The sequence below is a fragment of the Narcine bancroftii genome, chromosome 2, assembly GCF_036971445.1.
Source record: "Narcine bancroftii isolate sNarBan1 chromosome 2, sNarBan1.hap1, whole genome shotgun sequence".
In the NCBI taxonomy this organism is placed as follows: Eukaryota; Metazoa; Chordata; class Chondrichthyes; order Torpediniformes; family Narcinidae; genus Narcine; species Narcine bancroftii.
In genome coordinates this window covers 338265301-338278613 of record NC_091470.1, presented here as the reverse complement: position 1 = coordinate 338278613, position 13313 = coordinate 338265301, and the positions used below count along the sequence as shown (strand labels likewise).

The 13313-nt window shown below is 38.2% G+C and overlaps 1 protein-coding gene across 6 annotated transcripts in view; it reads left to right on the top strand.

Moving 5' to 3' along the window:
• LOC138755721 (corticotropin-releasing factor receptor 2) overlaps nt 1-12759 on the top strand; it is a 175541-nt gene extending 162782 nt beyond the window's left edge. For 5 of the 6 annotated variants that reach the window (XM_069922182.1, XM_069922179.1, XM_069922178.1 and 2 more), the window contains 3 exons: nt 2458-2593; nt 2851-2892; nt 12375-12759. In XM_069922182.1, coding sequence (XP_069778283.1) covers nt 2458-2593; nt 2851-2892; nt 12375-12512 — 316 coding nt within the window. In that variant the 3' untranslated portion in view covers nt 12513-12759. The remainder of the gene's footprint in view (nt 1-2457; nt 2594-2850; nt 2893-12374) is intronic. The other variant, XM_069922177.1, reaches the window with a different exon arrangement.
• Nucleotides 12760-13313: the final 554 nt, after the last annotated feature.

Sequence of the window (13313 nt, the reverse complement as noted above, 5' to 3'; positions counted from 1 at the left end):
AAGATTGCATGAGATCCAAGGTGAGATAGCAGATTGGGTGGAAAATTGGCTTCATGGAAGAAAGCAGAGGATGACGATGAAAGGCTCTTTTATGGATTGGAGGCATGAGACTAGTGATGTGACACAGAATTTGGTACTGGGCCCATTGCTGTTTGTCATCTATGTCAATAATTTAGATGAAAATATATATGGCATGGTTAGCAAGTTTACAGATGACATTAAAGTGTTTGGTATTGTGGATAGTAAAGAAGGTTGCCAAACATTCCAATAGGAACTGGATCAGGAGGTCAGAGGAATGGTTGATGGAATTTAATACAGAGAAATAGGAGGTGTGTATTTTGGGAGGTCTAATTGGGTAGGACTTACACAGTAAATGTTAGTGATTTGGGGTGTACTGCAGGGCGAAGGGGTCTAGAAGTACCAGTACGTATTGTAGTACATTGAAAGTGGCATCACAGATAGATCACAAAAGCTTTTTCAGCACATTGGTCTTTAACGGTCAAGAGTCATGAGTGTAGAATTTGGGAGGTCAGGTTGCTCTTGTGTTGGTGAGTCCCATTTGGAGTATTGTGCTCAGTTTTGGTCATCGAGCTGCAGGCAAGATGTTGTCAAGCTGGGGAAGATGCAGAGAAGATTTACAAGGATGTTGCTAGAACTTCAGGGCCCGAGCTACAGGGAAGGTTTGACCGTGCTTGGGCTTTATTCTTTGAAGTGCAGGAGGATGAAGGTGATCTCATAAAAGTATACAAAAGTCATAAGAGGAGTAGATCAGGTGAACGCAGAGCATGCTTTGCCCAGTGTAGTTGGGGATTCAGTAATCAGAGGACAGAGGTTTAAGGTTCGGGAGTGGGGGGGGGGGGGTGTGCAGAGATTGAACCCTGAGGGGTAACATTTTTAAAAAAAAAGAGGATGGTGAGTAAATGGAACAAACTGCCAGAAGCAGGTGGTTAAGAGAGGTACTTTTTCAACTTTTAAGAAAAAGTTGGGTGAATGTATGAATGATTTAGATGAATATGGACTAAAAGCAGGCAGGTGGGCTGAGTGTGGGTGGGACATTTTGGTTGGTGTGGGCAAGTTGGGCTGAAGGGCCTGTTTCCAACTCATGAAATGTCAATTGGAAAAAGGCTAGTTTTAATGAGCTGAGATGTGATTTGGAAAAGTGGACTTGAAGTAGCCACTTGACAATAAATTTGAGTCAGTGGAGTGGGAGATAATCAAAGAAATAATGAACTGTATTAAATATGATACAACAAAGAAAAGGGTGTAAACCTCAAATCTAGAGAGCCTCTAAGTAGGTAAAGAAGCAAATTAAAGGATATATTTACACACCATTCAGTATTTTCTGAGCATCACACAAAATTTATAGTTGGATAGACAAACAGAATTAGAAGTTAAAGCATGCCCAGTAAGGTTTAACTTTGCACTTTATCATAAAAACATGTTTCTAAGTCAAATATTTAGAAATGGACTGATTTGGGGTTAAAATTGTTAATGGGAAAACAAAGAAATGATATAAAAATATTGATAAATTATGTAAAAAAATGTTTTGTGCATGCAAAAGTAGCGGTGGAAAACTTATTTGGAATTATATTGTGTGGAAGGCGACGGCTTAGATGCATTTCTTATTTTATGTATACAGAGGGAGATGATGCAGGAGTGCAATTAAGATGAAATAATTGAGATAAACAGTGAGAAAGGAATGATTTTACATCTTGGAAAATAGATACATTGGCAGGCTTGCATTTAAAGAAAAATAAAAGAGGAAAGTGCAAACATTTCAGTTATTGTTTCTGTCCTCTCGGGTTAGAAAATTAAATTGCAGCCATTTTGAATTAAGTGCACTGTATACATTTCCCCACATTGGATGCTTATACAAAAATTCAAAATTGGTTGTAGGGCAATTGAACCCACACTGTTATTGTTGCTATAGCTAAAAAAGGTAGCCAACACCCACTCCCAACCCCCTCTCCCACACACACACACGCAAACTTGACATTTGCTGACTGTTGTTCCTGTGCAACGGTGGTTCCTGTGAAGCCGTGCGTCTTTATCAGGCTGTGTGCGAGGCAAGTTGTGCGACCCATGCATAGGGCAGTAATGAACCAGGTGCATAAAAGGGTGCGGTCAAGATGAGAAAGAATGCAAGGTTAAGAGCATCAACACAACCTGCGGAATATGTGACCATCCCCATTATATCAGACCATTCTCTTCTGCAGACAGAATTAGACCACTTAAATTACTTTGCATCTCTGTTGTCAAGTTATGATTGTAGAGCACAATATCCGAGCTATTTGCACCTCAACTGTAGCAGTAGAAATCAGTGTAATTGATGTTCTTCTCGATCTTCATCTAGTTCAAGATAAAATGGGTCCATAAATATATTTCTTGTTCAAATCCATGAGTTTCAACTTTAATAACTAAAACTGGTTCTCTCTCCTTTCACTATATGTCCCACAGGAAGGCAGTGAAGGCCATTTTAGTTCTTTTACCTCTGCTCGGCATTACCTACATACTGTATTTCATTGATCCAGGCAAAGATGACATTTCATATGTTGTTTTCATCTACTTCAATTCATTTCTGCAGTCCTTTCAGGTGAGTAAATTTGGCATCATAATTTGAGCTCAAATGCATCTTAATTTGTGGTCCAGATCTTATCTATTCCTGAAGCATTATGTAACTTAGATGCATGACAATGTCCTTCAGAACTCAATCAAATACTGTACGCAAAAGTGCTGGAAACAGCAGGTCATGCAGCAACTTCTGGAAGTAAATGTACTCAATTTTGCATTTGACCCAGTGACAGCAGACTTTCTGGTTTATCCTCAATAAAATTCTGTTGTGTTTTACAGGGTTTCTTTGTGTCAGTGTTTTACTGCTTCCTGAATGGAGAGGTAGGTTAAACAATTCTCCACTTAAAACAATTTGAACTCAGTGATTGGATCCAAGCATTTTAGAACAGCATCACACTTTACTCTTTCCAGACATTGGAGACTAGAGTGAGGAGTTAACACAGAATTCGGAAGTAAACACCCACTATAAAAGAACAAAGGAACACCAACACCCTACATACTTTTCTGCTCAGAGATGTCTCAATATTTATCATTCTATTATAGAACAATATTTTTGAAAGGATTATGAAACATTATCAAAGCATTATGATTTTAGTGAGCAAATGGGGAGTAAAGAAAGCAGGTTGCAGTTAGTTATTGCATCAGTAGGTTTTAAGAATCTCTGGAAAAATGGAAGGCTGAGGGATAGTAAGAATTCATATTGTGCAAGTGTGTAAGAGAAGTGGGAATAAAATTCAGTGTGTTGTGAAGCATGTGGAAAAGTGTTCACAGGACAATAAAAATAATCTTCACTTCTCAATTCCCAAATAGAGAGCAAAGGATTCTCTACCATGATAACTGCAATTAGAAAAGTGATAAAAATACAAAAGAATTCATCCTTGACCAGCATCAATTAACACACACTACACTACCAGGGTGGGACAGTTAGTGTAGCTATTAACCCAACCCTGTCACAGCTCCAGCAAATGGGACCGGTGGTCGAATTCCATACTGTGTCAGGAGATTGTATGTTCTTCACATGTCTGGGTAGGCTTTGTCAGGTGCTCCAGTTACCACCCACTGTTCAAAAGCGTGCAGGGGTGCAGGTTAATTAGGTGTATTTTGGTGACATGGGCTCGTGGGCCAACAGGGCCTGTCGCCATGCTGTATTTCAAAATTTTAATTTAAAAAAATAAGTTACATTTTAAAATTTTAAACTAGTCACTCCAGCATATTTCACATTGTCGCTGAAGTCAATGGAACTGATTTTCAGAAACATGGTTTAATGTGTTACTCCTGTTAAGTTAGTCATTATTATATTCAAGATTCCTTTTTTTTCATGTATTAGTACAAAACATGCACTAGGACATGAAATTGCCTTCTGTCTGCCATAAGATAGACAAAGAGTCACCAAGAATGTTGCCCATCACCCCTTACAATAAGAGAGCAATCAAAGCAAAAGGGAGTCCCTTTAGAGTCACTGAGTGTCTGTGGATTTGCCTCAAGTACTCACACAGCTTCTGTAGTCATACAGATTCCCACTCGATTCATTGGGAACCCAAGCTCCAGATCCAAACCTCCGATATGATCAGGAAGCCTTCAGTGAACAAGACCCATCAGGAGCCCTTCTTGTACTCAGTACCCTCTTGAAATTTGACTCCAATACCTGGTCTCCAGTAGCCCACTGTCCTTGTGGGTCTCTCAGTCATTGAGCCCCTCGCTGGTTCGCTGCCATGGTCACCTTCCCTGACCAGTTGCCTCATCTTCTCCTTCTCAAATGGGGGACGAGGGGGGGATTGAGTGCTCTTCCGCTTTCTGGTGCCCTGTAGCAGTCCACAGCTCCCCAGAGTTTGCAAACCCTCATGGCCACTACCAAGCACAGATGCCATCATCTGGCCACAGACCTCTGCGGTTGCAGGATTTTACTTACAAATATCTGTTCCTTTAAATGGCCTTTTAAAGCCTGTACAAAGCTGTCCGCATTAGGACTGGGCAATTGAACCCTTTGGAACAGTGCTGTGTCTCCCTTCTCTGCTCTCTCAGATCTGTGGCAAGTCCTGCCATTACAGTAGCACCATTGTCTATATCAATAGTTTTATTACATTTCACAGGCCTAAATCATCTCTCAGTAAGTGGATGAGAACTAATGGCATAAAGAGAAAAAAATTATATGTGACATTTTATTGCAATTTTGCACATGGCATCACATTCATAAGAATTAAAATATGATAGAACATAAACAGAGATATACTGTACAGCAAAGGCCCTTTGGCCCTTGATGTTGGACTACTCTAGAGCAATGTCATCCCTCCCTACCTCACACCCATTACCCTCTATTTTTCTTGCATACATATACCAATCTAAGATATTTATATGTCCCTATTGTACCAGCATCAACCACCACCACAGTCATGCTTTCCAGGCACTCACCACACTCAGTATAACAAAACAATTGCATCAGTCAACGTCCCAAAACCTTCTTCCACACACCTTAAACAGATGTCCTCTGGTATTTCCTATTAGTGCACAAGTAAAATAGTGCTAGCTGATTGCCCTTTATATGTCTCTCATAATATATACCCCGATTAAGTTGCCTCTCAAACTTCAATGCCCCAAAGAGAAAAATGCTAGCTCAGTCAACCTTGCTTCATAAGACATCCTCCAATCCAGGAAACATCCTTGTAAATCTTCCCTGCGTCATCTCTAAAACTTCCACATTCATACTGTAATAAATTGACCAGAACTGAGCCCAATACTTCCATTGTGGTATAACAAAACTTTTATGGAGCTGCATCATAACCTCATGGCCTTTGAGCTTAATCCCTTAACTAATGAAGACCAACACACCATATGCCTTCTTAACCACCCAATCCACTTGTGTGGCCACTTTGACCCCCAAAATCCTTCTGTTTCTCCACACTTCCACTCACTAGCAAACAGGTTCCAGTGCCCACATCACAAACCAAGCCTTACTTCCAATGCTTTCTTCCACTCAAAGGATCAGTTCTCAGCTCCCTTCAAACATATCAGGTTCTCTGAAATGTTACTGTTTAGCATCTTTTGAAAAATCAAATTAAAATAATATCTAATGGTCCCAAGAATCTGCTAGTCTGGCACCACCAAATCCTTCAGTGTGCTGGATTAATGGAGTTTTATTCTATAAATGGTTACTTCAAGTAATAGTAAGTTCCACAAAATGCAACAAATCATTCACAGTATTGACTTGCTCATAAATTTTCAGAGTTGATGGTCCCAACAATGCCTTTCTATCAGATTGCCAGGTTTTAAAAAAAATAACATTCTCAATTTTAGCTTTATTTGCTTCAACAGGATCTGATGTTTGACAGAGTGAAAAACATGATATGACTTGAAGCTATCCCTTTGCTTTGGTCAAGTTACTTTAAAATCTGAGGTTCTCATTCAGTATTAGTAGATCAAGAAAGCAAATTACAGCTGCTTTTCATATTATATGTATTGGTGGAGGGTAATTAGTATATGGCTTGGAGTCATTCAGTCAAACAGCATGGTAACAGATCCTTCAGTTCATCACATTCGTGCTGACCTTTCAACCCTGTGGTGATATGTAATTACACCACTAGGTCACCAGGGGTCATCACAGTGACTGCGTGCGTGCGTACACACACACAGTCTAGCCTTCCAGGTTCATCTTGCAGAGAGACAAGACCTCAGTGTACATATTAGTTTATTAAATTGTACTGACAATAACCACACCAGCAGTGTGAGTACAAGACAGCTTTAATAAACTAATATGTACACTAAGAGGTCTCGTCTCTCCGCAAGATGAACCTGGAAGGCTAGACTGTAGCTCTGGTCTGCTTTATATACAAGGTCTCCGGGATGACCCCTGGTGACCTAGTGGTGTAATTACATATCACCACAGACCCATCTACTCATATTACTGTTGTAACTTTGGGACCGTGTCCTTCTATGACTTGCTTTTTTAAGTGTGTCAAAATTCCTCTTAAATGTAGTGATTGTATTGGATTCCACCACCTCCTCTGGCAGCTAATTCCAGATATCAATCACTATACAAAAAAACATCTCAGATCTTCTTTAAAGCTCCTTTCTCTCACCTTAAAGCCTTGACCTCTTGTTTTTGTTAACCCATACCTTGGGGGGAAATTTGCCCTCTAACCCATCAATGCCATTTATTTATGTGCTGCCTTATAAAACTTCTTTGTTTCAGGGGGTTTGTGCTCAAGCCATACCAGTTGACTTGCTTAGAAAATTTTTAGCTTGGTAGATGGTGCTCATTTTGTTTTTAAATTACAAAGTACAGAGAAACAGATGTCCAAATCCAATTAATATGGGAAAAAGTGATCCATGCCAAATGGTACCTAGACAGTCTGGTGAGAGGAGTCACATGGCAATTGAAATTTAATGCAGAGAAATGGCAAGCATACACTTTGATCAAAGGAGTGAGACATTATTGACTAAAGGATAAAATCTAAAGGCATGCTTGTACAGAGAAATCTCATGGCATGCCAACACAAAGAGGCCATTTCCACATTAACTTTGGAAAGTGATAGGGCAAGATGATGACGCTGTTTTTTTAAAAAAACATGATCTCTTTACCTGCTCTTTACTTCTTTAAAATGTGTGTTTCCAAGCAAAGAAAGTCATCATAATCCATTGAGGCCTGCTGAATTCTAGGTATCACACTTCAAGAACAATGTCAAAGGCTTAGAAAGAGAGCATGAAAGAATTTACCAAAAGAGTACAAGAGAATATGGTCTGCAGTTACACAGAGAAGCTGGAATTATTCATCCTACAGCAGTGAAAATTGAAAAATATTTTGAAGATTTGTTTAAAATAATGAAGGATTTTGATGTAGAAAACAATAAGATTTTTTTTCTCTTGGCAGCAAAGTTCATAACCAAGGCAGTTAGAAAAACAAAACAATGAAAAATTATTTGACAAGGGTAGACGTAGAATTAGACACAATTTTCAAGGATGAGAGAAAATGTTTTGAGGAAAAAAAATTAGGAAACTGACTTAGTTGGCTAGATCTTTCAAAAGAGATGCCATAGATAAAGCACCAAGTCATCTTCTGGTTTGACCTTTAATTCCAAATTATAATTAATTAAGGCATAATATGTTTACACACCATTCAGTGTTTTCTGAACATCACACAAAATTTATCGTTGGATAGACAAACAGGATTAGAAATTAAAGTATGTCCAGTAAGATTTAACTTTGTACTTTATCGTTAAATGCATATTTCAAAGTCAAATCTTTATCAATGGAATGAAGCTTCTGAATACTGTGGGGAATGAATAGAAGAGCCTTCACTTTGCATCCTATTTGATCTGTATGTGGTGATCAACTTGCTACAAGTGAAAGATTTTTCGATTTTCCATCAGTGCTCCCCCCTCAGCAATGGCAAAATGTTACAAAATACAGTGGAACCCCGATTTAATGCAAACCCAGATATACCACAATCAGCCAGTGGACCCCCTTTTTTTCTTCTTTCCAGAATTGAAATTGTTTCCAGATTAAAATGGAACACACCATTAAAAGACAAAATTCTTTTTCAGTGAAAGATAAGCTTCACACACTTGATGCAATCAAGAATAAAAGTCAAATTTTACTTGACATATGTTCAACTTTAATTTTGGCTCAAATCTTTAAACATCTCCCAGTAAAAATAACATTGGATTCTGTGGGAATTTTACTCAAATTATTTGTTCTAATAAATTAGACATTTCAAACCTAAAATGTTTAATTGTGGAACACTGCCAAGTCAAATGCAAAAAGGTACCAACTTCTTGTCCACATCTAAAGCATGAATACGAAAAACTATTCATATTATGCAAGTTTTCTGGTGTTAAATATAATTGATGAATAAAATTATATTGAACTAACCAATATCTCAAATTTATTGTACTTTTTATACTCTTCTACATATCTGAATCAATCTACATTCATCTATTTGCTTATTTAAATCTACCCCCCATTTATGTCTTGATTTATGAACTCCTTTTCAAGCCTTCTTTTGTAATAATTTATACCTCTGAAATTAATTTCTTTACATCCCTAGTACATAATAATAATTATATTTTTGTCTCCACTGCTAATATAAACCTTGAACAAAAGTTTCACAAAAGAATCTCTTAATAATAACAAAATTTTGTATTTTCCAATATTTTAAATTTTTCCTTCATTCTACATAGAGTAATTATTAACTTCCCAGATTCAAACCAATCTTTAAATTTCCTACTACCATAGTTTTGCCAGATTTTGAAAAATATATTTTCAATAGAAATGGAATAAGTCTATTTTCAAATGAGCGTGTTCTTCCAGACATTAAACCTCTTCCTCCAATCTATCAATTTTATTTCAAAGTTCAATTAAATGTTTCAGCATTGTTAACTGCAAATAGAGAAAAAACAATCTTGCAATTTATTCAAATTGCCTTGGCAATAGCTAGAAAATATATTGCTATAACTTGGAAGTCAGATAATGTTCTGGGAACGGACAGATGACATGCAGAAGTTCAGACTTCTATTCCACTTGAGAAAATTACTTCTAATTTAAGAGATAAATATGATATATTTTGTGAAATGTGGAGCCCATATTTCCAAATGTTGGTATTACATTTAAATGAATCTCGAACATTCCCTTTCTCTTATAGGTCTCTATGATTAGAAGTTTATAATATTGGAAAGTAAAGTACTCCAGCTGTGGTTTCCTTGTCCCTTTTTTTTTTAAAGTTTGTAAGGAGTGGGGGGGTTAATAGGAGGTTTTTCTTTATTTTGTGTTCTTTATTTTCTTTTTTATTAAATACCACATGTACTTGGATTATATTCTGATGTTTGTTAAGTGGTTCTATATTAAATAAAATTTTAAAAATAGAATAAAAGAACTTGCACATGACCCTGGCATACCTGAATCAACACTGTGGCTGGAAATCTCAGGAAGATGAGTTGTGCATGTTGCTTCTGAAAGTTGAGGAAGAGGCGAGACTAAAGGCTAAACGTATGAAGACAGCCAAGATGTCAGCCTCAATAACTCCCTGTAGCACGCTCAGAAGGCTTTCCAATTTCTGGTCCAGTCTCAAAGCTCAAGGCGAGGTTTGATCAGCTGATCAATGGAGAAATCTCATAGTTCAAACCTAGCAATGGATGGCTGGATTGGTTTAAATGCAGTCACGAGATTCCTCAAGTGTTAGTGTCTCGAGAAATTCACCAGCGAGTACCTGGAAGAACTAAAAACTCTTAGAAAAAGGTGGCTACATCAAAGAACAAGTGAACAACTGATGAAATAGGCCTCTGCTGCAAGATGATTCCAGACTGCAAGCTATCTTGCAAAGATGACGGTCATCGATGTGAGGGGTTCAAACAATGCAAAGATCACATGACATTATTGTTTTGTATAAACAAGACTGGAACACACAAGTTAAAACCGCTGATGATTGGCAAATTTTGCTCGCCCTGCTGTTTCCACCATGTCAATGTGAAGTAGTTACCGTTCGATTATACACATAGCAGCTACGGTTGAATAACCAGTGTCATCTTTGAAGATTGGTTTTACAAAACCTTTGTCCCTGCTGTCTGTGCTCATTTGTATAAGAACTAGAACTCCAGGGTCTTCTTTTGCTTAAGAACTGTCCAGCCGACCTAGTAAGCTGTGACAGAAAGATCAGAGTTTCTTACCTCCTAAAGAACACTACATCTAAGATCCAGCCCCTAGATCAGGGGATCATCTCTGTGTTCAAGCAGAATTATAGGCGTGAACTAATTTGTAGATGGTTCAACGATGGTGGAAGACTATCTGAAAAGCATGAATGACAAAAGAAATTTGCCACTTAGGTGGAGAGGGCTGGACAGCAGTCAGCTCCTCCTGTGTGGAAAAATACTGGGAGAAGGGACTGGGTCCAGCCTCTTCATCATGACAATCCACCAAGGAAGATGATGAGCAGGAATTCTACGGCTTCACAGATGAAGAGGTGGCTGAGGCACAGAGGCTGTTTCAAATTAGCAAAGAGAATTTTCACCAGTGGTGGGTGTTCTGCCGATGACGAATACCTGACATGAGAATCTGATGGACTCACATTGTCTGAAATGTTATTATAGCACTAGTTCCCAAACCACAGTAGGATGACAATGAGGAACCTCCACCTCCACCCCCACCCCTGAAAATGTCTGAAGCCATTGAATACCGCAAGGCTAGCCTAGGTTGGCTGGAGACCCAGGATGTGGACCACATAAAAATCCCACAGCTCAAAAGCATTTTGGATTTCGCTCGCCACTAGCTGCGTTCATGCAACAAATACTCAATTGCTTTTTTTAAGAAATGAAATGATGATTGTAAGAAATAAAAAGATTATTGCAAATATAGGTATTGTACATGTTTTTTTTTTAAAACCGGGTTTTCATGACCCAGATTTTAGCACCACCCCACTTTTTTTGCCATCCAATTTTTTGGACCCAAACCACTGTACTATAAAATCTCACCAAAGAACACAGTCTTCACTTCTACTGTCATACTTAACAACCTTTCCACATGTATTTCTACCTACCCTCATAAATCAACACTCTAATTTTGAGGTAAGGCAAGAGAGATTTCCTTCCTTCAAATGTCGACTTAAAGAAAAAGCAACTTATGAACATCAGAATCTAATGAAATTTTTAAAAATTTAATCACATCCTCACCTCACTCAAACTAGGCATCCATCTGGTTATTAGCAAAAACTAATACGCCACAAGGCCGTCGATCCACTGATCTAAGTTAGATTAAGGTGGTTCTTCATCACCTGCCATGAAGGACACCAGAATTCAGAGTCCTGTATTCTAAAGGGGTGATGAAGACTTCCGCATAGCTAATGTTTATTAGCACAAGCAGCTTCTTTCCTACCCTGAAACACAGAATAAAGCCTATAAATATTGTACCTATGACCTCTGATCCTTTTATTATTATTTAAGCTACTCTTTACTGCTACTCTTTACTGTTCCAGCTGCATAACCAATTCTGCGCATTGGTTCACAACAATTATTTCACATCAGCCAGTGTTCTGCACCAATGCTTTGTACAGTCCAGGAAACAAAATATCCTGACCTATATAGAGTTTCTTGCTGGTTAGAGGAATATTAATTATATATGCAGTCATTGACGAGTTGCTAGCTTTGGTTTCTGAGTTTCTAATAGCAAATATAATGCAATTTCCATCTATTTGCTACCCCATTGAACAATGAGTATAAAATTCATTAACTGATTATAATTGATTTACCCCACTGACACAACATGTCACATTCTTCCTGCACATCAGTGCTGCTCCATAGCTCCAGACCTTCATAATTTAAAAGAAGGACTTCACATTTCAGTGAGAGTTGCTAAAGGATCGTGCAAGAAGGAGGTAGGTATAGGACTGCCCTGCTCATCATCAGATAGTTTCTGGATGATGTCTATCACTATCCATTTGGCTCTTAATCTAGATACCTCTTATCAGTTTTAGACCTGGTAATCTCTTCCCATGACAGAACTCAGAAAAGAATGCCTGTATCAGGAATTTTGGATTAGGCATGAGAATGAGGAGTAGAATTGTTTATTGTCTGTTTTATTGTTTATTTTCTTGTATAAGAGTGCCAAAAACAAAGGATTAATATTACATTCAGTTACCCAGCACTGGTTAGACTGAAGTCAGTAGTATTAATATCATTTTTACATTAAATGCATTGATTGCCACACACTAATATCTCAGTGCTATGAATTGCAAATGCTCCTTTGAGGATCCAGTAGCTACTTTAGTATGCAAGATATCAGATGGTGCTCTTATGGAACTGAAACACTTTGTTAATTTTCAGATACGCATGGCTGCTCGAAAGAGGTGGCATCGATGGCAAGACAACCACACTTTAAGAGTACGGGTTGCAAGGGCTATGTCCATACCAACCTCACCCACAAGAATCAGCTTTCAAAGCATAAAACAAACGGGGATCTGACACAAGAATACAGAGCAGCCTTCTTTTTGAATTGGTCTTTGTTTTCCTTCAGCTCAGAAGTGATTGTGAATTTTTGTGCACATTTGAAAACGTGATGGTGTTAAAGAGAATCTAATGATCCACATCTCACTGCAAGCATTTAAAGCTGGCAAGTAAGAGTGGAGCAGTCTGTAATATTCCATCTAGCATGCAGCACAGAAATGGCCAAGGAAGCTTCACTTGTATAAATCCTGTACCACCCACTTAATGCATTTAATGGTTCATTCCATCAGAACTTGTCACAATCTCAGGGCAAGGGTAAAGTCCATTTCAAAGTTTTCATCAAGCAATTTTCTAATCAAGTTTCCAACTGAAGCATCATCTTGATTGGGTGCCTGGGAATCCATGGCATAGTCATGAAATAGATACATCTTCCAGTAGCAACAAAAATATTCCTGGAGTTTGTTAACACTAATCCAGTGCAAGAAGCACTGAAAGAATGATTATCTATTCCAAAGCCATGCAAAGTGGTCTGCTGGACAGTGCACACCAGGTTGGAAAAGGGCATCAAATCCGTCAAATGATAGGAGGCAGACATCAAAAGAATTTGGTGTTAAAGAACCAGAAGAAACTGAAAATGGAAGAGTCATTTGATTTCATGAACTGGAGGGAGCACAAGGTTCAAATACATGAACAGTGTTAGTGGAACCACTCTGCTCAAAACAATTAGACTGAAAGAAGACAATTTCCCTGCTATTTCATTGGTGTTATTGCAATCATTACTGAAACATTGCAGATGGCAGCTGTTTAATATTTAATTAA